Source organism: Stegostoma tigrinum, chromosome 5 (genome assembly GCF_030684315.1).
Source record: "Stegostoma tigrinum isolate sSteTig4 chromosome 5, sSteTig4.hap1, whole genome shotgun sequence".
NCBI classification, from domain to species: Eukaryota; Metazoa; Chordata; class Chondrichthyes; order Orectolobiformes; family Stegostomatidae; genus Stegostoma; species Stegostoma tigrinum.
Window position 1 is genome coordinate 98461338 of NC_081358.1, and position 24620 is coordinate 98485957.

Genomic DNA, 24620 nt, shown 5'->3' on the forward strand with positions numbered 1-24620 from the left:
GTGGCGGGGGCGGGGTGTGAGGGATGTGTTGCGGGAAATACGGGAGACGCGGTCAAGGGCGTTCTCGATCACTGTGGGGGGAAAGTTGCGGTCCTTAAAGAACTTGGACATCTGGGATGTGCGGGAGTGGAATGTCTTATCGTGGGAGCAGATGCGGCGGAGGTGGAGGAATTGGGAATAGGGGATGGAATTTTTGCAGGAGGGTGGGTGGGAGGAGGTGTATTCTAGGTAGCTGTGGGAGTCGGTGGGCTTGAAATGGACATCAGTTACAAGCTAGTTGCCTGAGATGGAGACTGAGAGGTCCAGGAAGGTGAGGGATGTGCTGGAGATGGCCCAGGTGAACTGAAGGTTGGGGTGGAAGGTGTTGGTGAAGTGGATGAACTGTTCGAGAACGCCCTTGACCGCGTCTCCCGTATTTCCCGCAACACATCCCTCACACCCCGCCCCCGCCACAACCGCCCCAAGAGGATCCCCCTCGTTCTCACACACCACCCTACCAACCTCCGGATACAACGCATCATCCTCCGACACTTCCGCCATTTACAATCCGACCCCACCACCCAAGACATTTTTCCATCCCCTCCCCTGTCTGCTTTCCGGAGAGACCACTCTCTCCGTGACTCCCTTGTTCGCTCCACACTGCCCTCCAACCCCACCACACCCGGCACCTTCCCCTGCAACCGCAGGAAATGCTACTCTTGTCCCCACACCTCCTCCCTCACCCCTATCGCAGGCCCCAAGATGACATTCCACATTAAGCAGAGGTTCACCTGCACATCTACCAATGTGGTATACTGCATCCATTGTACCCGGTGCGGCTTCCTCTACATTGGGGAAACCAAGCGGAGGCTTGGGGACCGCTTTGCAGAACACCTCCGCTCAGTTCGCAACAAACAACTGCACCTCCCAGTCACAAACCATTTCCACTCCCCCTCCCATTCTCTAGATGACATGTCCATCATGGGCCTCCTGCACTGCCACAATGATGCCACCCGAAGGTTGCAGGAACAGCAACTCATGTTCCGCCTGGGAACCCTGCAGCCATATGGTATCAATGTGGACTTCACCAGTTTCAAAATCTCCCCTTCCCCTACAGCATCCCTCAACCAGCCTAGTTCGTCCCCTCCCCCCACTGCACCACACAACCAGCCCAGCTCTTCCCCCCCACCCACTGCATCCCAAAACCAGTCCAACCTGTCTCTGCCTCCCTAACCGGTTCTTCCTCTCACCCATCCCTTCCTCCCACACCAAGCCACACCCCCAGCTACCTACTAACCTCTTCCCACCTCCTTGACCTGTCCGTCTTCCCTGGACTGACCTATCCCCTCCCTACCTCCCCACCTATACTCTCTCCACCTATCTTCTTTACTCTCCATCTTCGGTCCGCCTCCCCCTCTCTCCCTATTTATTCCAGCTCCCTCTCCCCATCCCCCTCTCTGATGAAGGGTCTAGGCCCGAAACGTCAGCTTTTGTGCTCCTGAGATGCTGCTTGGCCTGCTGTGTTCATCCAGCCTCACATTTGATTATCTTGGAATTCTCCAGCATCTGCAGTTCCCATTATCTCTGTATACAAGCCCAGTCGCTCCAATCTTTCAACATATGATGGTCCCGCCATTCCGGGAATTGACCTTGTGAACCTAAGCTGCACTCCCTCAATAGCCACAATGTCCTTCCTCAAATTTGGAGACCAAAACTGCACACAATACTCCAGGTGCGGTCTCACCAGGGCCCTGTACAGCTGCAGAAGGACCTCTTTGCTCCTATACTCAATTCCTCTTGTTATGAAGGCCAGCATGCCATTAGCTTTCTTCACTGCCTGCTGTACCTGCATGCTTGCTTTCATTGACTGATGTACGAGAACACCCAGATCTCGCCGTACTTCCCCTTTACCTAACTTGACTCCATTTAGATAGTAATCTGCCTTCCTGTTCTTGCCACCAAAGTGGATAACCACACTTTTATCCACATCAAACTGCATCTGCCATGCATCCGTCCACTCACCTAGCCTGTCCAAGTCAACCTGTATTCTCATAACACCTTCCTCACATTTCCTCACATATGGTCTTGTCACTAGTTTTACCATATTATGTACTTCACATGCAAGAGGTAAGTTCCATGACTTTGGAAGTAAATAAAAACACAGATTAACTAGGGCTACATTGGACAGAGAAATTTAGCAAGTCAGAGAAATGCACCTTCCCAATTTACAAACGATCAACTTTCAAATGCTTGCACATATGAATATAATCTCAGACTGGAGTGCAATTTTAATGACTTGATATACAAAATTCTCCTGTACATATGAACGGTGCCTTTACATTGTCTTGAATTGTGTTCTGACTTGAAAAAAATCAATTAGCAAATGGACTCCAGAGCAGAACCCATTTGCAACCCAGGGTCTGCCTGTAACACCTTAGAACTGAACCTAAAAGACTGATTATATAAATCTGTGTATATTTCACAATAAACTGCCCACAGAGATGACACAATAGGCATCACTTGAGTCTCAGAAACATTAGCGACGAGATGTCAAAATCTGATACTTCAGTATGGTAATATGTTACTATTAAATAAGGGGAAATGCTGTCTTTTGGCTGCAATACAACATGGAAACCTCAACTGCCCTCTCAGCTGGAAATAAAAGATACAGGGACATTTCTGAAGAGCAGGGGAGTCCTCCCCTATGTCCTGAACAGTTTATGAACTCATTGTGTGTAAATGACTGCCATGTTTCTTACTTCAGCGGCCAAGAAAGCATTGGAATGGTCAAATTAAAAGACAGAGGCTCGGATACAGATTTCAGCAGTAGACGAGCTGATAAAATAAACCTGAATGACAAATTAAAAATTAATCTCAGGCTCAAAATAAGTCTTCAAATCAAACAGTGTTTTAAAGGCTATACATTTAAAACCAATTTGTATTGTATTTTTAATTAATATGTATATTTGATCTAGATGAAAATGACCACTGAGTTGCTGATATAACACTGACGATTAAAGGACTCGTCAGTTTAGACGACAAATCTAATTTTAAAAACTCGATTGAACACAAAGAATTTAAATTAGTTGATAACAATCTTTTTCTGCAGAAGTTATGAAATGATCACAAACATTGAAATAGACAGGAAAAAACGCCTTGTTTACTGAATGGAAGCAGTCTTGAAGAAGAAGCTGCCTGAGAAGTAACTGCAGCAATTACAGCAGCCGATGGATTGAATAAAAACTTGGTAAACTGAGGAAAATACTGATAAAGAAACTGTTTATCAAGATTTACTTCATATGGAATTGCATAAGGTTAGGCTAAATCATGTAATTTGTCAGGTAAAATTTGGAATCTTGGGATTACCCTTCTGGACAGTTACTAACCAAGAGGCCAATTAAATTCCCACCCATCTCAACATCCTTTCATTCTTATTTAGGTCAGGATTTATGGCTCGTATAATCCATCAGGATGGATACTTTTTCCTAGCAAAATCAGTCATTCTTGGAAAATTGAAGCAATATTGGATGAACTGTACTGACTTAAAGGCAGTTTTGAGTTCCGAACAAAAGCCCTTTCATAATTGAAGCAAAATTGCAATTGCATTAAGAAGCCTTACAGTCATCAGAAAGATTAATTTTCAATATATTAAGCTCAGGCTGAATTCAGTGAACATAACCAAGATCTTGCCATTACACCTAATGTACACTTTGTATCCCTACTAAGAGTAAAATCATAACAGTTTCAATAAAACAGTAACTGTAATATAGCAGCACAAGTTGCTTATTAGACATTTTATAGAAATTTGATGATATTCAGTCAAATTAATGTTTTTTTAAAAGTCAACCAATTGCCTTGCGCTTAAAGCACTAAATAGTGCATGTAGACTGAAAAGTTTCCGATATGTACATTCAAAAGCTGGACTTGAACAAGATGTCCTTCATGATAGAATAGTTCAACAATATTCATGCCCAGGCTTATTCTTCAAGAAATTTGGTACTTATGCAAAGTGAGGAGTGATAGTCATCTACAAACAAGTAGTAAGTCTTACAGAAAAACAAAAGGAGACAACTTCGAGGAATGGTCAGAAGGAAAGTGTGTTCTTGGAGAACACCAGATCAAAATTCAAAGTTTTATACTTTCCACACGATGCTACTTACATGTGCGACTGCAGCATAGTAATAAATCTTCATCTGCACCAGCTTCTTCCAGTCTTTCTGAAATTTCCCAATAAGTGAAGCAGTCTCTGAGTTTTCCAGGGCACGACAGGCTTCCTTATAATAATCAACCACCTGGCAACAAGGCAAACTATAAAAAACTCTTCCAATCATCATTTTAACAATATGCATTTTTTTTTTCCTCTGACTCATCAAATTTCAACCTAATGAAATTACCAGAGCAATAAAACCAAAAGCAAACCAGGAGCAAATGCGACCAGGGACGTTATTTTCCCTGCCTTAAGTCTGCATGAAAAGGTATTAGAAGCATTCTTCAACTTTATCACAAAAGGATGCGCTGCAGAAAATTTCAATATGGGAGAAGAGTAAAAGGCAATTCCCTTGATATCTTTACTAAACGTATTCTCAAAGCTAAAAAAGAAAGTTACACGCTTCTCATATTATCCGGGCATTATGAAGAATGATGTAAGATTAATTGGAGTTTCTATTTGTCTAGACTGCAGTCAGACAATTTGTAATATCCAACATTTTGGTCACATGTACAGTTTTGGTCATGTTTCCATATAAATGATTAAAGTTCAGAAAAGGGTGACACCAACAGCTGCAGTTCTCTATTACAAGGAATCAATCTACTGAATTCATTTTGACTGTAGACCAAAACACCGTGATATGGTCATCAAAAGGTAGAAACAGGCAGCTTACTTCATAGATCAATTATAAAAATAAAACATTTCAAATGAAAAGGTGCTGGAGGCAATTTACATTAGTTAGAAGAAAGACTGCAGATCAAAAGATGGAAAGAGATGACAATTTGCCTTCAGTCAAAGTCAGCTCCCTTTAAAACCAGATTAAAAGATTTCTTTGATCTATTTCCACAGAGATGCAGCACAGCTGAACAGAAGATCTTAATTTCCAACGTAATCAATCTTTAAAAAATAAATACGGTCAAAAAGGATTGAGAGGTAGATATATAAAGATTTAAAGTAGAAGGATTTTTGGTTGGGATGAGGAAGAAATTTAGGATCAGGTGAGCAAATTTGGACACAAGAAGAGTGAAATTTATGTTTCTAAAATCTTTTTTATTCATGGTTTTGTGTTCCCTGAACTCTTTGAATAAGGCAGAAATTTGCAACTTTCCTCATTTAAAATTTTTCAGGAAATACAAACACAGTCTAACAACCTACAGATTATGAAATGCACAATGTTACATACACTCACCTGGGCACTGATTCTTGCCACTAAAAAACTTTTTCTGTTGTCCAGCATTGATTTTTCCAACAGACACTCCTGAGCCTGTCCCTAAAGTAATAAAACAGCAGACAAGTATGATCATTGTAATACAGAGCATATATTTTTACAGAAAACATTGCAAGGGCCAACAATAGCTTATTCAACTAAGAACAAAGTCAAATAAGACCATAAGACACAGGAGTGGAAGTAACGCCATTTGGCCCATCGAGTCCACTCCGCCATTTAATTATGGCTGATGGGCATTTCAACTCCACTGACACGCACTCCCCCAGTAGCTCTTAATTCCTTGCGAGATCAAGAATTTATCAATTTCTGCCTTGAAGACATTTAACATCCTGGCCTCCACCGCGCTCTGAGGCAATGAATTCCACAGGCCCACCACTCTCTGGCTGAAGAAATATCTCATTTCCATTCTAAATTTACCCCCCTAATTCTAAGGCTGTGCCCATGGGTCATTTTGGAATGCAGTTGATGTGATAATTTAGTTAATGCCATGCCTCTTAAATAAGATGTACTGCAATAGCACAGACAGTGTATTTTCAAACACACTAGGCAGGCATGCAATTGCTATCAACAGGGAAAGTCTCCTTATCAAACTTCACAGATTGCTTTAGCCCCACTATTAATATATTGCAAGAAATCTTCCATATCATTACATAATTCTGCCTCTAATGCCTTCTCTAGCCATTTAAGAGATTCACTAGGCTGATTCTTGGGCTGAAGTGATTGAATATCAAAGATCAGATTAGGCCTTTATTCATTACAGTTTAGAAGGAAAAGCAGTGAGCTATTGAAACCTACTCAATTCTGAGGGTTCTTGACAGGATAAATGTTAAGATGATGCTTCTACTATTAGTGGAATCACAAATACAGAGAACATAGTTAAAGGACAAAAAAGGGATACTCATTTAAAAGTGCACTGCAGAAGAATTTCCTTTCCCAGAGGATAGTGATTATCTGGAATTCCCTACCTGACAGCACTGCGGAGGTTAAATCGAAATATTTAAAAATAAGGTTGACACATTTCTAAATTTAGGAAAGTTGAGTGCTATGAGGACTTACATCTGGGCTAGATCAGCCATGATTTTATTCAGGGGCAGGGAAAGCTCAAGGGGCTGAATTGTCTACTCCTATCCATTATGTTCTTGTATACAAACATCAGTTTATATTCAACATCTAAACAAGGATCAGCTCTGGACAGTCTCCATCACTAAGACTACTTACTTTAATCTCCATAACTAATTTCTCATCTTTGTCCCTCAATCACTATGTTTCCATCATGCATTTTCCCTCATTTTCTCCAAAAACATAACCTCAGACTCTGCTCTACATATTTCTAGCTCCTTCACCTGAACATTCCTGAATTCCTCTACTGCTCCACGTATCTTCTTCCCATATAAAATTATCTCTGAGTACCAAACTTCTGGACACCTACCCAATATCCCCTCCTTTGGCTCAGTTGACAGGAGAAAGCACAACCTGAGTGAGGCACAGCAATAATGACGGTGTGTTTTAGGGAAAATGGAGCACAGTGAGAATGTGACACAGGAGAGGTGCTTTTTGTGGTTTTTTTGTAGTTTATACCATTCTACAGTAGGGGGGACCTGAGAGTAAGGGCCCTAAATAATTTGATGTGATTTGATATTAAGCTTCTTCAAAAGGTTAAATTTAAGGGGTAAGTCATAGTGGGGCACTCCAAGTCGTGATGTGCTGTTCCTGCTCTGACAGAAGTCCAGCAGAGTTTCTGCATATGTGCTGGCCACGGCACTGGAAGTCTCCAGCTACAGTTCTTTCTGAAGTCTGGTTTTGAAACTGGAATACCAGCTGGGGACACTATAAAGCATCTTATATCATGTGTATTACAGGCTAAGACTCCACTGGTAGGAAGACAGTGTGCAACGACCAGACAAAGCAAGAGGATCTGGCACGCAGTGGAGGAGTCTCTTGTGGTACCTCCCTGGAAAATGGATATAATGTTTTGGATTCTGCTGAGGAAATCACCTCTCAAGGGCAAGTTTCTTCAAAGCAAATTGGTTTTAACGTGACTGAAGGATTATAGAATTGGTTGCAGAATGTGAGCTTTCCCTACTTGTAATGGCTAAAATGTCATTTCCTCCCCATCACTTTAAATGACACGGTTATTGTGTGATTTTCTTATAAATGCAAGATCACACGAGAACGGAACTACTGTGTTATATCAGAATCAACTGTAGGTTGAAAAGTTGGACCTTGAAGGTACTGACCTCAGGATTACTCACAGGTCATATGCTAGTCAGAACAGAAATAGAGGACATATCAGATGCACACATGGTTGAAGAGGTAACACAAGAAAAAGTGTTTCAGATTCCTGGAGTATTTGGACCAGTTCTAGGGGAATGTGGCCAGTACACATTGGACAAGTTACAGCCGAGCAGGACCACGACTAATGTCCTTGGGGGAGTATTTCCTACAGTGTATTGGGAGGCTTTAAAACGGCAGAGTGATGGGACCTCGTACAAGGAAGGGGAATCAAAGGCAAGAGAAAAAAAGTGAAATTAAAACAAAAATGATTGGCAGAGAAATACCACAGGGGCTAGTGCTAGGACTTTTGTTGTTTACACAAATGATCTGGAAGTGAAAGTACAAGGCATGATGAGTAAGTTTGCAGATGATACAAAATTAGAAGGTGTCTCTGAAAGTGAAAAAAGTTACCAAAAATTACAGAGGGATCTTTACCAAATGTGGAAGTGTGCTGAGGATTGGCAATTGCAATTCAATACGATAACTGTGAGGTGTGCTCTTTGGAAAGTCAAAGCAAGTTAGGACTTGTACAGTAAATGGAAAGGTCCTGAGGTGTGTTGTAGAACAGATGGACCCAACAGTACAAGTATTTTGTTCGTTGAAAGCAACATCACAGGTGGACAGGGTGGCGAAGAAGGCATTTAGCATGCTGGCCTTCATTAGTCAAGGTATTGAGTATAGGAGTTGAGATGTTACGTTACAGTTGCACAAGTTGTTGGTGAGGCCGCACTTGGAGTATTGTGTACAGTTTTGGTCATCCTGTTACAGGAAAGACATAGTTAAACTGGGAAGTGTGCAAAGAAAACGTACGAGGATGTTGTCAGGACTGATAGGCCTGAGTTATAGGTAGACGTTGGCCAGGATAGGACTTTATTCCTTAGAAAGTGGGAGAATAAGGGGTGCACCTTTTGTGGTGTATAAAATCATGAGGGGCATATAGTCTTTTTCCCAGGAATAAGCAATTGAAAACTAGTGGGTATAGGTTTAATGTGAAAGGGGATAGATTTAAGAAGGACCTGGAGGGGCAATATCTTCATGCAGAGGTTGGTGCGTATATGGAATGGGCTGCCGGAGAAAGTGATTGAGGCAGGTACAGTAACAACATTAAAAAAAAATTGGATGGGGGCATGGTTAGGAATGGTTTAAAGGGATAGGGTCCAAATGTAGGCAATTGGAACGAGCTGAGTGGGCACCATGGTCAGCATGGGCCAGTTTGGGCTAAAGGGCCTGTTTCCAAGCTGTATTACTCTATGACTCTATAAATCAAGGGCCAGGATCGAACAGGGCCACAGTAAAAAGTAATAGAAATGGGACAAATAATCATAATAAAGAATAGTCTTAAGGCTTTGTGCTTTAATGCACAAAACTATGACAATAAATGGACAGTATGAACTCGACGGGGTGAATGCTTTGCTGCCACACTTTACGGGTTCTAAGTATTTGTGATACCCGCTCCAATGCTGTGAAATCTGCACTGGTAGAGCTGAGAAACACTAAGGGGGAATGAACGAAAAATATTGGTGGCAGTTGTATACAGGCTCACAAACTACTGACGTAATGATAATAAACAGGTAGTAAGAGATGCAGGTAGTGAAGGGACACTTATGGAAGACTTTAATTTGCATACAGATTGGGCAATTCAAATCAGCAACAATACTACAGAGAAGGAATTCCTGCAGTGTATACAGGATGATCTTTGGGACCAATACAATGCAGAAACAACTCAAAAACAAGCCATCCTAGACTGGGTACTGTGTAATGAGAAAAGAATAATTGACAATCTAGTTGTGAGGGGTGTGTTGGGGGTGAGCAACCATAATATGATAGAATTTCTTATCAAGATGGGAGAATGACAGTGGATTCAGAAACTAAGTTCTTGAATCGAAATAGAGGAAATTACGATGGCATGAGTCACGAGTTGGCTAGGATAGATTGGGAATGCTATTTAAAGAAATGACGATGGGAAGAGAATGACAAATATTCATGGGATACATGGGTGGACCGCAATAACTATATTTCTAAAAAGCAAAATGAGAAAGGTAGTTGAACCATGACTTGCGAAGGAAATTAGAGATGACATTAGATCCAAGGAAGAGGCATATAAAATGGCCATTAAAAAAAAACAGGCCAGCGACTGGGAGCAATTTAGAGTTCAGTAAAGGAGTATAAATGGATTGATTAAGAAAGGGAAAATACAGTGAGATAGCAAGCTTGGGGGAGAACATAATAGTTTTGCTAAAATATTATGGGATAGCAATCGGAATCAAGAAATCTAGCTGGATTTCCATCACAGCCAAACAAGAGGAGTTAACACAACACAGAATAAGGAACAAGGTTACCAATTCTGGACTGTATGTCTCAGTTACAGTTTGTGTGAACAGTAAAACAATGGGGACCACAGCAGACTATGTGTCTGCAAATCTTCTGATCTAACCTTGAGTCTTGTCCTTACCAGCATGAGGTTGATGTTAAGGTTGAGGATTTGGTGACTCATGTCTACACTGTAAGAGTGACTGAAATGATCCCGTAAGTAAGAAAAAGCTCCTGCTGAACACTGGAAGTGTGTACAGGAAACTTTCATTCCCTAGAAAGAGGTAATGGAAATTCAATTACTGGATATGTCTAAAAACAAGGCATAATTGTAAGACAAAAATCAATAAGCATTGCTCACTTTGCAGTTATTTGATTATATTTATTACTCACCTCTTCAGTCACTCTGTTATCCACAGCTCCAAGCATTGAGTGAAGGGCTCCTGGGAGAGAAACAAAATATCACAAGTTCAACATTCTATTACACTAAGAATTGGCACTGCCGGTCCAATAAGAAATGAATCCAGTCGACCTCAATCCAGTGCCAGAGCTTAACTGCGACGAAAGTATAAAATATCCGAATTCAGCATTAAGAAACAATCCCATTAAGAAATCACTCATGTTAGAATTTGTAAAGGGTTATATCAGGCTCAATGACAAAATGCAATTATATGTTTCCCCAAAATAACAGGTTTGAATACAAAGACTCATCCAAGTTACTTGCTTTATGGAGGCTTAATTTTTAAAATTCTTTCATGGTATATGCATATCCTTGGCAAGATTACCCTTTACTGCTATTACTAATTTGCTTTCGTAAGAGTTTCAAGCTAAGCCATTTCAGAGTCCAGCTAATAGTCAACTACATTGCTGTGGTCTGAAGTCACATGTCCTAAGAGTAGATCAGGATATCTTCCCTAAAAGGACATTAATGAACCAGATGAGTTTTGGTAACAATCAATGATAGTTAATATGCTCGTTACTGAGCCTAGCTTTATATTCTAGGTTTATTTACCAAAGTTAAATAGCATCAGCTATGGATTTAAAAGAGTTCCTACTGCCACGGTCTCCAATATGTAGATAATGTTTGAGTAGTCAATCGCAGAGTCTCCAACAGTGGATTTTTAGCCCAGGCCATGTTTCCTCAGCATGCATTTCTGACAGCTGATGTCACCACATGCATGCTGTCATATGACTTTTGCTTCTGGCAGCTGCATTACTATAGAAAAGTGCATACTAACAGGTTTTATTAGCTTTTTGCATCATATTTCAGTTTATTCCAGGACTATCAATGGGAGGGTAAGGATAATGCAAGCAACCAAATAAGGTATGTAATAGGAACAGATGTGTGAAGCCAGTATATTATAATACTAGAAACATAGAAGGCTAACCAATCCACGTGGACTCCCTGCAAGAACAGCTCAGCTAATCCTATTCTCGTCTGTTGTCTGCAGACTTTAAGTTTTCATTTTCCTTTAGCTGCTTCCCTAATAGACCCTGTTGCACCTCACACTCAATATTCCTTGTAATGCAAGGTGACCACGGGCCCTGGAAACAAATGCGACCTTCTCATGTTTGCACACTGTAAGGGTACCAGCAACATTCTGGATGTTCCACAGGCACAGATCCACAGGCCTACCTGCAGCGTGGCCAGCAGCAGTGTGACATCACAAACTACAAAGCAGTTGGAGTGAGTGATGAATCTGGAGCATCTGACATGAAAACAAAAATGCACAACTTCCACGTGGAATAAGAGAATGCCTCGTATGCCGTAAAAGTACGTTGAGAAGTCACAAAGGGAGCTTGGACCAACACCACTCAATGATGTATGGTGATTTTAAGAACAAGTTTCCCTCACACAACATGCTTTGAACAAAGAAAGTTGACAAGTTGAAGGCTGTTTTGGAAACCACTGCACTACAGCATCAGCTCAGAGCTCTAGATGACTAGTCCAGCAATATTACTACTATGCCACCACCTTTTTAATTTTTCTTAAAGATAATCAGCATTAGTCAAGTTTATCAGGATCAAAGATAAAGTGCATAGGATATATGGTGCAAAAAACAGGCTATTCAACACAAATCAGTGCTGATGCTAATGTAACATTCCTGTTTAAGGGAGAGAGGCAGAAAGTGGGAACTTACAGGCTTGTTAGCTTGACTTCGGTCATTGATAAGATTTTAGAGCCCATTATTAAAGATGATTATGAAGCATTCGAAAGTGCGTGGTGAAATAGGGCATAGTCAGCACAGCTTTGTCAAGGGGACATCATAACCCTGGCAAACCTGTTAAGATTCTTTGTGGGGGGAAAAAAAAGCAAGTTACATAAAGGAGAGCCAGTGGACATGATACATTTGCAGTTCCAGAAGGCCTGTGACAAGGTGCCACACAGGAGATTGCTAAATAAGATCCCATGGTGTTAGGGGCAAGATATTGGTATGAGTAGAGTGACTTCTGCTGACTGGCAGAAGGGAGAGAGTGGGGATAAAGTGACATTTTCAGGATAGAATCCAGAAGTAGTCAAATTCTGCGGAGGGGTGGGACCATACAGATATTCACATCATACCTTAATGATCTGGATGAAGGAACTGAGGGCATTGGTGTTAAGTGTACAGGTAACACAAAGATACATGGAGAGACAAGTAGTGTTGAGGAAGCAGGGAGGCTGCTGAAGGATGCTAGGGCAAAGAAGCAGCAGAAGGAATAGTGTGGGCAAGTGAGATTATGCATTTTCGTAGGATAAACAAAGGCAAATTACTTTCCAAGTAGAGAAAGGCTTCAGAAATCTGAAGCACAAAGGGACAATTAGGAAGGCTTATGCAATGTTAGCATTCATTTTGATGGGGCTAGAAGCAGAACAGTAATGCGGACGCTACATAAGGCTCTGGTCAGACTGAGTTTGGAATACTGAGAGCAGTTTTGAGCCCTGTGCCCAAGGATGGATGTGCTGGTCCAGAGGAGGTTCGCAAGAGTGTTCCCAGGAATTAAGGGCCTATCATATAAGCAGTTAAGAATTCTGGGTCTATTCACAATGGAGTTTAGAGGGGGAGGGGGGGGGGGGCGGGGGGAAGGAGGTGAAGAGATTGCATTGAAACTTATAGAATCCTAAAAGGCCTGGATACAGTGGATATGGAGATGTTTCTGAAGGCATAGCTTCAAAATGAAGGGACAACCGTTTCGAACTGAGAGAAGGAAATTTCTTCAGCCGGAAGGTGGTGAATGAATGGAACTCATTGTGACAGCCAAGTCACTGAGTGTATTTAAAGCAGCAGAGACAGATAGGCTATTGAGTAGCAAGGGAATCAAAGGTTATGGGGAGAAGGCAACAGAAAAGGATTCAGAAGCAAATCAGCCACGACTGGATGGCAGAACAGACTCAATGGGCCTAACCCTAAATCTGTTCCTTTATCTTATAGTCTAACCAGTTTGTGCAGGTGTTTATGCACCTACTTGAGTCCCCTCCCATCGTTTCTCAAACATTGAGAATAGATACAGTAACCTATTTTACGGACTAGATTACCAACCCACAGCTCACATTACTATTCAGCTCTTGCAGCATTTTGCTTAAATTACTGAACCAGGTTTTGGTCAATAATTCAACAAACAGGACTTCAACTTTCCAATGGCACTTGGATAACCCAAAATCGGTTTCAAAAGAATCAAGATTGCTTTTTAAAAAGGGTACAACAAGAAAGAGATTATAGAGCTTTTGGACTGTCAAAAAACCTAAATTGCTTCTTTTTGTCTACCTGATAGTTCCCTCTTAAAACTGCCCTTTAAAGTAGTATGCCACAGTATTATCAAACTATATCACCTTCTTAAAGGAAATAAAGCAGGGGCAAGATGATGTCAACATTCTAGGATTTTAAAAAAAGTTGCACAAATTTTAAAATAACACCTTTATTCAAGTGAAAATTGAGACAAGAAAAACACTGTTGAGTGTGCTATTTTGAACTCTTTTTTTCAGATCCAAGAAGAAAATAGCAGAAGTTACTCCCCAAGTTCTAATACATTAAAAGGTTAGTTAAGAGTACGCCAAAAAGTTGCACATCTCTGTACAAAACTGTAAATAAATGTCAACATCCTGGGGATTACTACTGACCTGAAACTGAAATGGACTCATCACAAATTCTGTGGGTACAAGAGCTGGGAATCCAGTAGTGAATAAGTTACCCCTTGACTCCCCAAAGCCTGTCCACCATCCACAAGACAAATCAGGAATGTGATGGAATATTCCTCGCTATCCTGTGAGTTCAGCTCCAAATACACTCAAGAAGCTTGACATAATACAGAACAAAATAGCACCGCATCCACAACCATTCAGTCCCTCCACATCTGATGTTCAGTAGCAACAGGGTGTACTATCTACAAGATACATGGCAGAAATTCATCAAGGCTCCTTATCTGGCACTCTTCCAAATCCATAACCCCATCTAGAAGGACAAAAGGAGCAGATATGAGGGAACATTAACTTCTCCAAATTCTCGTCTAAGCAACTCACCATTGATGGAAATACGTTATCATTGTTTCACTGTCAGTGGTTCAAAATCCTGGAAATTCCTCCTGACAGCATTGTGCATATACCCATAGCAATTCAAGAAGTTCAAGGCAACTCACCACTACCTTCTCAAAGGGAATGATGGACGGATAATAAATACTGGCCCAGCCAGCCAAGTTCATATCTATACATGAACCAGAAAACACTACTTACCCAGATTATATAAAATGCAAGCCTGTTCGTAGCAGATCTCATCAACAGTTACTGTCTTGCCAGAAAAGATTTCTGTCCTGTAATTTCAGCAAACACATCAGTTTGTCAGTATATACATTGTTTTAATTCCACTGGACTAATATATCACATTGTTGTTCTTAAGCTCTACATGAACTGAACAAATGTGAATAGGTTATGCACAAATGGACTGCAATACACAAATTAACAAGGCGGCTTCAGGTAATTTCACTTCCACAACAAAGAAAATTCAGTAAAGAGAAGGCCATCCCATAAGAATGGACAGGATTGGTGAGGAGCTGCACCTTCAAACACTGACTGGTTCTTGCCCAGCTTTGCTGCTGACATCCTGAGGTAGGCTTGTAGCGAGCCTTTTTTCTCAGGTGGGTGGAACATTGTGCTGTAATGGAGTAAAGAGTGAATTTTAAAACTTTCAAGAAGAGAACTATCATAATTGGGAGTAGGAAAACTAAGATAATGAATTCCTTGCCAATGCAGAGTCTCCAGCTTAAAGTTGCAGTAGTTTGGGTTATTAAGTGGGGGAAAATGTTGTGGATGTTAAATTAATGAAACTGTCAATTATATAAATTCAATAATGAGCAGCTTTATTTCTAAAGATTTTGACCTGTGTTTTATCACATCTCAAACTCACTCTCTCATTATGAATTCCTTGAAGTGCAATGACCATTAGGCACAAATATATAACTATATCGCTGTGAAAGTTCATTTAGAGTGACAGTGGCTTGTGTCTAGAAGTGACAGTTTTTCTTAAGGAGGAGGACATCTGTTTTGTTATTAAGTAACAGCATCACCTAACGAAAGTTAGTGAGAATGAAAAAGTAGCCCTGTAAACCAAAATATAGCGGTCAAAATCTCCCAGCAAACACTCATAAGCAGCAAAACAAAATTCCCGACATACATGTTGCACTCAAATTGAAGGCCTATAACTTGGCCAGTTGGCAAGACCCTTGTGAAAACACCTTATCATATGGGTTTCCTGCTCCCACAAGGAGGATGAATGAATCCTTACTCAAATTCTTTTACTGCTAGAGCAGACATCGTTTAAGAGTTTTAAACTTAATTAGAAGAATACAGCAACTCCCACAATAATTCTACTAAGCCACATTGATCATTTAGATTCTAAATTGGATTCATTTTTGTGCTATTTTAACAGATCCCCAAAAGAGCAATACTGTGTCAAATGTACATCAGTCAAAATTAAATCAAGGAGGACTCCTTTTCTGAAGGTTATAAATGGGGCTAAGCAACCTCACAAACAATAGTTCAGAGTAAAATTCTGTTGTCTTTCCAGATCGAATCATGAAGGGTTTGAGCAGGTCAAATAACGAGGAGATATCCAAGAATACTCTATCCACGATGTTGCTGGGGTTTTGCACTTCAGCGCTAAAGATGAGGCTGGAGTGTTTTTAAAAAAATATCTGCAACCAGAAATGGTCCAGGGAAAACCTACCTCAGCCTCCGGTGATGTCACAGCTTTCAGCCAATTCAATTCATTGAGTGAGATATCAAGGAAGGACTAGGGTCCTTAGCACATGGATAAACAAAGGCTGTAAGCATTGACAATATCCCAGCTGTAGAATTAAAGATATGCTAACAATTATGTGTGTTTTACCAAGCTGTTCCAACAGCAATGACAACACTGGTATCTGCGAGATGAAATGGAAAATTACACAAACAGAGCCTGACTACAAAGCAAAAAATCCAATCAGGCCAATAATCAATCTTCTCTCTCAATGATCCGCAAAGGTGTTGCTGATGAAACCAGCAAGCAGCACAAATTCATCAATAACCAGTTCATCAATGCTTAGCTCACATTCTTCTAGGACTATGTAATTCAGAAACGGACAAAGGAGAAGAATTCTAGAGATACAATAGGTCAGACTGCTCCTGACACCAAGGTAGCATTTGACCAAGTGTGGTAGCAAGGAGTGCTAGCAAAAATGGTATTGATGGGAATAAGCCGTGAACTAACCACTGGTTAGAGTCATGTGTAGCAAAGAAGAAAATGGATTTGGATTTTGGAGACCAAACCCATTTACGCCAAGACACCACTACAGGATTTCCTCAGATGTAGTTGTTTTTGTCAAACTGTCCAGACATGTTACTACATATCTCCGAAGCAGGTTGGGCTTAAACCCAGGCCTCTTAGCTCAAAGGTAGGGACACTATCACTGCATCACAACAGCCAAATTTCTCAATGTAGATATTTCTACTCAACCTGTTCAAAAATGATATCACACAACTCTGGAGCAGCTGGGACTCAAACCTGGGCCTCCTGGCTCAGTGTTATAGGTTCAACTGCCTTCTGTTGGATCAATGATCTTCCCTACAATCTAAGTTCAGAAATATGGATGGTGGCTCACAATCTCAGTATTCAGCTGCATTTGTAACCCCTCAGACAATGAAGCCATTCATGCCGAAAAGTAACCAAATCTTGGGCAACAGTCAGACTTGGGGTAAGGGTCAAGGGATGACCACATTCAAAATAATAAGAAATCCATCTACCTTTAACATTCAACAGATTACCATTTCAAATTCCCCAGCATCTTAAGGTTACCACTGATCAGAAACTCACATTGGCCAGCCATACAAATATAACAGCTACAAGAGCAGACCAGAGGTTGGAAACTCTATGTAGTTCAACTCCCAACTTCCCAAGACTTATCTAGCAGCTAAAAGGCATATGTCAGGAGTATAATGGAATATTCCCCACTTTTCTGAATGACGGAGCTCCAAACCAGTCAAGCAGTTTGAGGACAGAATCTTTCACATGACTGGAATTTCACTCACCGTCTTAAACATTAGCTTCATACATCATCAACCAGTGAAAGCAGTGTGCACCATTTACGAGATGCACCACAGTAATTCTATAAAGCAGCATTTTCCAAAGCAGTGAGCTCATCATTCACAAGAACATGGGCAGCAAGTACCTGGGACGACTACTGCCTGCATTCTTCCCTCCAAGTCGCACAACATGTTTACACAGAAATATATCACCATTCTTTCACTATTGAGTAAAAATCCTGGAACTCCTTCCCTAATGCAACTATGGATTTAATAATACAATACAGACTGCAAGATTCAATTTAGAGTCTGCTCTTGATATCAAGGTAGCATTCTACTGAGTATAGCATCAAGGAGCCCTGGCTAAATTGAAGACAATGGTAACTAGGAAGGGAAACTCTCCACTGGTTGGAATAATTTCTAACATAAAGGACTAAAGTGGTGATTATTGAAGGCTAATCATTTCAGCGCCAGCATATAGCTGTTTTATACTGTTTTAATTACCTTTCCAGCATACAGGGCAGAAGTGGGAATGTTTACTGATGATTGCAGTGTTCAGAGCCATTTGTAATTCCCCAGGTAGTAGCAAGAAGTAAGTTTGAATTGATAAGTGGTAAGTAAAGTTCACGTTACTTAAGAACTAGCAATGACAGCCTGAACAAGAAAGAATATAACCATCTCAGTCTGTGCTCCATAGCATTATCATTGCTGAATCTTTCACCATTGGCACCCTATGGGCTACCACTATCCACAGACCTAACTGGACCAGATGTATTAATATTTGGGCTAAAAGGCTGCCCTGAAGTCAAGAATTCAGCTGTTCGTAATTTCTCCCCTAACAGCATAAAGCCTGTTCATCATCTAGAAGGTGCAAATTATGAACATGATAAAATAATCTACGTTTCCTGGCATTGCCTTGCACTAACATCACAAGAAGCTCAACACCATTTAGGACAAACCAGGCTATCAGCATCCCATTCAGTCCCTCAACCACTAGCTCAAAACAACTGAAGTGAGCATCACTTTCAAGCTGGATTGCAGCAAGTCAACAAGTCTCTGCTGACAGCAACCTCAAAAACAATTATCTCTGCCAACTAGACAGCAAAGAGACATTCATGGAATACCAAACTCTTTTAAATTCTACTTCCAAACACACAGCCTCTTGATTTGGGAACTCCATCAATGTGCCTTCACTGCTGCCAGATAAAAATAAAATCTGGAACTCAAACCTAATCAGTACTGCATATGCAGCTACTCTAAATATACAACAATCGTTCAAGAATGCAGCTCATTACCATCTTCTTTGGAGCAATTAACAATAGAACATGAGTGGTGAACAAAAACAGAAGTTACTGGAAAATCTCAGCAGGTCTGGCAGCATCTGTGAAGAAAAATCAGAGTTAACATTTCTGGTCCAGTGACCCTTCTGCAGAACTGGTTTGTTTTGTTCCTGATTTACAGCTTCCACTGTTCTTCTGGTTTTTATTTAGGACATCAGCGCTGGCCTTGTTGGATTCTCCACAACTAACACCACACACAAAAAAAATGTGCTGACAGCAAACCTAAGAGCAGAGCAGAAGAGATGCCAAAATTAGCTACAGCATTTAAGAAGTGAGCCAGATATCACTTCCAAAACCTATCCAGTCACCCTTACTTTAAAATGTAACTGACTCTAAAGCTGGACATCATCATATTAAACTGGAAAAGGTGCAGAACAGATTTACAAGGATGTTATCAGGACTGGAGGGTTTGAATTATAAGGGGAAGCTGGAAAGGTTGTGACTTTTTCCCATGGAGTGTAGGAGGCCAAGGGGTGGCCTTTAAGAGGTTTATAAAATCATGAGATGCATAGATAAGTGAAAAGCAAAGGTATTTTCCAAAAGGTAGAGGAATTCAAAACTAGCGAATACATGTTTAAGGTGAGAGGGGAAAGATTTAAGAGAGACCCGAGGGGCAACTATTTCACACAGACAACATTGCGTACATGGAATCAATCATCATCATAGTCAGCAGTCCCTCACAGACAAGGATGGCTCTCCTCCGCTCTCAGAATGGATCTGTAAATGGCTGTAGAGTCAGATGTGACATTCACAGGCTGTGCCACACTTGGGACATAACATAGTGATAGGAAGAGGTGGGTGGGCTGTTGGTGCAACAGTACATTCCTTATGCTATTTTCACCTGGCTTCTGCTTTTTCAGACTGCATGTCTCAAGGTACTCAACGACTTCCCAGATGCTCCTCTTCCATTTGGGATAGTCTTAAGCCAGTGATTCCCAGGTGTCAATGGGAATGTCGCACTTTGCCAATAAGGCCTTGAGGGTATCCCTGAAACATTTCCACTGTCCACCTGAGGGTCACCTGCTGCTTTGTAGCCAAGAGTTGAGTGCTTGTTTGGGAGGTCTTGTGTCAATCACATGAACAATGTGCCTGGCCCATTGCAGCTGACGAAGAGAGGTCAGTGCTTCAATGCTGGCGATGTCCGCTTGGGCGAGGTCGCTGATGTCAGTGTGTCTAATTTCCCAGTAGATTTTGCGCAGGAAGCATTGACAGTCCTGCTTCAGTGCCTTAAGGCCCACGTCTCAGGAGGGCGGGAACCACCACAGCTCTATGTATCGTGACATAACCAACGTGCTCCATTTTTTCAAAATTTTCAATTCCCTGGCAGCCAAACACCTCATCTTCACCATGAATGTACAGTCCCTTTACACCTCCCTCATACAGATGGCCTAAAAGCCGTCCGCTTTTTCTTTTCCTGTAGGTCGAACCAGTCCCCCCTCCATTGACACTCTCGTTCGCTTGGCAGAACTGGTCCTCACCCTCAACAAATTTTCCTTTGATTCTTTCCATTTCCTACAAACCAAAAGGGGAGGGGGGAAATTATGGGCACTCTATTGGGCCCAAGGTATACCTACCCCTTTTGAGGATTCATAGAACAGTCCCTCTTCCACAACCACACTGGCATCATCCCTCACCTATTTCTCCACTATATTGATGACTACATCAGTGCTACCTCATGCACCCCAAGAAGCTCGAGCAGTTTAATCAACTTTGCCAACATCTTTCACCCTGCCCTCAAATTCACCTGGACCATTTCTGATACCTCCCTCCCCTTCCTGGGCCTCTCCATCTCCATCTCGGTTAACTGACTCATCACTGATATTTGAAACCACTGCCTCTCGCAACTAGCTCGACTATACTTCCTCTCAACCACCCTCCTGTAAAAATGCTATTCCATACTCTCATTTCCTCCATTGCATCTGTTTCCAGGATGAGGCGTTTTGCTCCAGGACAACCCAGATGTCCTCCTCCGTTAGGGACTGGTATCTTCCCTCCTCTTTAATTAAGGATGCCATCAACTTCATCTCCTCTGTATTCCACAGTTCAAAACCCCTCCAACCCGCACCAATAAGGATAGAATCCCCCTATTCCTCACGTACCATCCCACCACCACCAAATCCATCGCATCATCCTCTGACATTTCCACCACCTACAATCAGACCCAAACCCAAAAACATGGATATGTGCCTCCCCATCCCTGTCCATTTTCTGCAGGAACTGTTCATTCCATGAACTCATCACCTCTACACTGCCCACCAACATCTCCACCACACCCGATACCTTTCCCTGCAACAGCAAATGCAACACCTGCCAGTACACTTCCTCTCTCACTTTAGCCCAAAGCTCCAAATAATCCTTCCAGATCCAGAGATTCACCTGCACTTTATTCAACTGAATCTAACGGATCAGTTGCTCCTGATGTGGTCTACCCTAACGCAGGCTCAGGGATGGTGTGCAGAGCATCTGCACTCTACATGCACCGACCAACCCGACCTCCTGGCTGCCATCCATTTTAATTCCTCATCCCACTCACTTGGTGGCATATCAATCCTTGGCCTCCTCCACTGTCAGTGTGAGGCCAAACATGAACTGGGGGTATACACCACCTGATATTTTGCGTTGGGGGCTTTCAGCCCACTGGTCTCAATACTGATTTCCCCAACTTCAAAATCCCTCCTACCCCCAGCCATATCCATGTCCAGCTTTCCCCTTCCTCCTCACCTCCATCATCTAATCTAACCTGAGCATCTTCCTACTCACCTACGCCCAGCACCCTTCCCACTGACCAATCACAATAATGTCTACCTGCATCCACCTATCACCATCCCACCTACCCTTCCCCTGTGCCCACCCCCACCCCAAACCTGACAAAGGATTTCAGCCTGAAACGTTGACTTTCCTGCTCCTCAGATGCTGTTTGATCTGTTGTGCTTTTCAGGCTTCACACCTATTGACTCTGGCTTCTAGCATCTGCAGTCCTTCCTGTCTCCACAGCTCTGGTTTGGAGGCAGCGAAGAATGAATAATTTCCTGCTGGCTCTGTAGGTTAGTCTCACTCCAGTGGAATGAACTGCCAGAGGAAATGTTAGAAGCAGTTCAAGTTACAACCTTGTAAAGATATCTGGACAGGTACATGAATAGGATAGGTTTAAAGGGATTTGGGCCAAATGCAGGTAAATGGTACTAGTTTAGTTTGGCAAACCTGACTGGTATGAACAAGTTGGACTGAAGGATCTGTTTCTCTAATGTATGACTATGATACAATCTAAAGATCTTTTGCTACCTCTAAGGTAAAAATATTAGTGGTCAACTGTATCTTACCAGAAGCCAAGGCCTTCAGGATGAAAGAAAGTAGCAACTGAAAATAAAACAAATACTGGGAGGAAAATGCTATTCTTACCACGTGACTGGCACAGCCGCCTCTTCTCCTAAGCCCATGGGAATGCGACTCTGCAGATAGTGAAGCTGGCCAAAATATTTCCTTAACGTACTACATCCTTCAAAGTCTCTTGTAACATTCACGGCACTCTGCAACAGGACAAATGTTTTTGATTACCACTTGACAACTATAACCAATCTAAAACTGTTTTTTGTTTCCTACATCATTTGCTCTTCATTTAAATCAAGCAGCAAAAATATGAGATCTGATAAGAAATGTTAAAATTACAAATTAGCTTTCATTATGAAGATCAACAGAGAACCAAAGGTCTGACTTTAAATCTTTAAGTTAGCATTTCCAGTGAATTAAAATCAAGCCAAAAGAATGCCTGGTTGCAGTTTCACTTCCCTTCTTTTTAAAAAGATTGTCACTTACATGACACATGTTGCTCTACACCATCACCTGTTCCTTTTAGTGCTATTACAATGGTCCCAGTTACTAATAGACAAGTCAGATCACAGTACAACGCCTGGTTTGATTCATCAAACTTTGATATTTCTTTTAATGTTTTCTTTCATTGAAGCACAAGCAGAGAAAGCTGCAGATTTAGTTTAAAAAATAAAACAGCTGTTTATTACAGAAATTTAATAAAAACAAAATACAATAGTTTGTAAAATGATGGTGCTGGGGTGTAGATGTGTTGTGTTTTGCATATGTTTTGAAGTCTTTCAGTTAATCAAAATCCACAGATCATTTCTTTCTATATCAAATTTAATGGATTATCTTAACTGCTTCTTCTCAGTTACTGACCTGTGAACTGTCATTTGGTTTGATTTATTGTCGTCATATGTACCTAAGTATCTTGAAAAGCCTTGTTTAGTGAAAAGTACAGGCAGATCATGTTAGAGAGTCCATTCATCAGTCTAATAACATCTGGGAAGAAGCTGTTCTTGAGCCTGTTGGTGCATGCTCAACCTTCTGCATCTTTTGCCTGACAGAAGAGGTTAGAACATAAAACATAAAACAATACAGTGCAGAACACGCCCTTCGGCCCTCAATGGTGGGAGGAATCTGTGATGATGTTAGCAGCCTTTCCGTAGCAAGTTTAAATGGAGTCCTTGGATGGGAGGTTGGAGTCTATGTTGGCCCGGCCTGTGCACACATCCTTCTGTAGTTTCTCAACAGTCGCCATGCCAGGCTGTTATGTGGTACGGTTAAGTTGGTGAAGTTCCTTATGGACATGCTGAATTTCCTAAGCCGCCTGAGGAAAAGAGGCATTGTTGTGCCTTCTTGACCACTGCATCTGTGTGGAAGGTCCAGGACAGAGTGTCAGTTATCATCAATCCTAGGAACCTGACACTCTCGACTCTCTTCACCTCAGCACCGTTGATGTAGATGTGGGTGTTTCCTCCTCAAGTCAATGGTCAGTTCTTTTATTTTTCTGATATTGAGAGAGGTTGTTGTCATTACACCATGACACCAAGCCCTCTATTTCCTTTCTGTACTCTGACTCATTGTTGCTTGATATCCATCCTACAATGTAGATTGTGTTCATTTGGAATTTGGCTATACAGTCGTGGGTGTATAGAATATAGGGGGCTGACAAAGCAGCCTTGGGGGGCTCTAGTATTGAGGGTCATTGTGGAGAAGGTGCAATTGTCTATCTTCACTGATTGCAGTCTGTAGGTCAGGAAGCTGAGGATCCAGCTGCAGAGGGTGCAGCTGAGACACAAAGTCTTAGAGTTCTGAGATTAGTCTAGAGAGGATTATGGTGTTGAAGTCGGTAGGTAGGAATATGAAGTAGGTATCCTTGTTATCCAGATGTCCCAGGGATGAGTGTAGGGCTAGGGTAATGGTATCCACTGTGGGCCTGTTTCGTTGGTAGACAAATTACAGGGGACCAAGGCAAGGCTACAACTGATGAAAGCTCTGATTAATCTCTCAAAGCACTTCATGATTATGGAGGGCAGAGTTGCTCGGCAGTAGTCATTAAGGCATGTTACATGTACTTTCTTTGGTCGTGGGACGATGGTCGTCTTCTTGAAGCAGGTGGGGATTTTGGCTTATAGGAGGGAGAGATTGAAGATGTCAGCGAATACCTCCACCAGCTGGTCCACATAGAATCTAAGTGCGTGGCCAGGCACATCACTTTCAAATTTCATTCTACTAAACTCCAATGAGTATGGGCCCAACCACCTCAACTTTATCTGACAGTCCCGCCATACCCAGGATCAGCAATAGTGGATGTTCACAAAACCGCCCTCAGGGCCAGTACATCTATCTTTAAATAAGATTTAGCATTACTGTTCACTGCTCCACCTGTGGCCTCTCTAGCAGTTTCTACAATTTTAAGCAAGACTTCCCTATTTAACT

General features: G+C 41.7%; 1 protein-coding gene across 2 annotated transcripts in view; it reads right to left on the minus strand.

Annotated features, from left to right (window-relative positions):
* The window catches only part of ptpn23a (protein tyrosine phosphatase, non-receptor type 23, a), a 77435-nt gene that overhangs the window by 41052 nt on the left and 11763 nt on the right, over positions 1–24620 (minus strand). For both annotated transcript variants that reach the window (XM_048528532.2, XM_048528533.1), the window contains exons 3-8: positions 22269–22396; positions 14707–14783; positions 10392–10441; positions 10141–10272; positions 5376–5456; positions 4140–4271 (exon numbers count right to left, since the gene is read on the minus strand). In XM_048528532.2, the coding sequence (XP_048384489.1) occupies positions 4140–4271; positions 5376–5456; positions 10141–10272; positions 10392–10441; positions 14707–14783; positions 22269–22396 (600 nt within the window). The remainder of the gene's footprint in view (positions 1–4139; positions 4272–5375; positions 5457–10140; positions 10273–10391; positions 10442–14706; positions 14784–22268; positions 22397–24620) is intronic.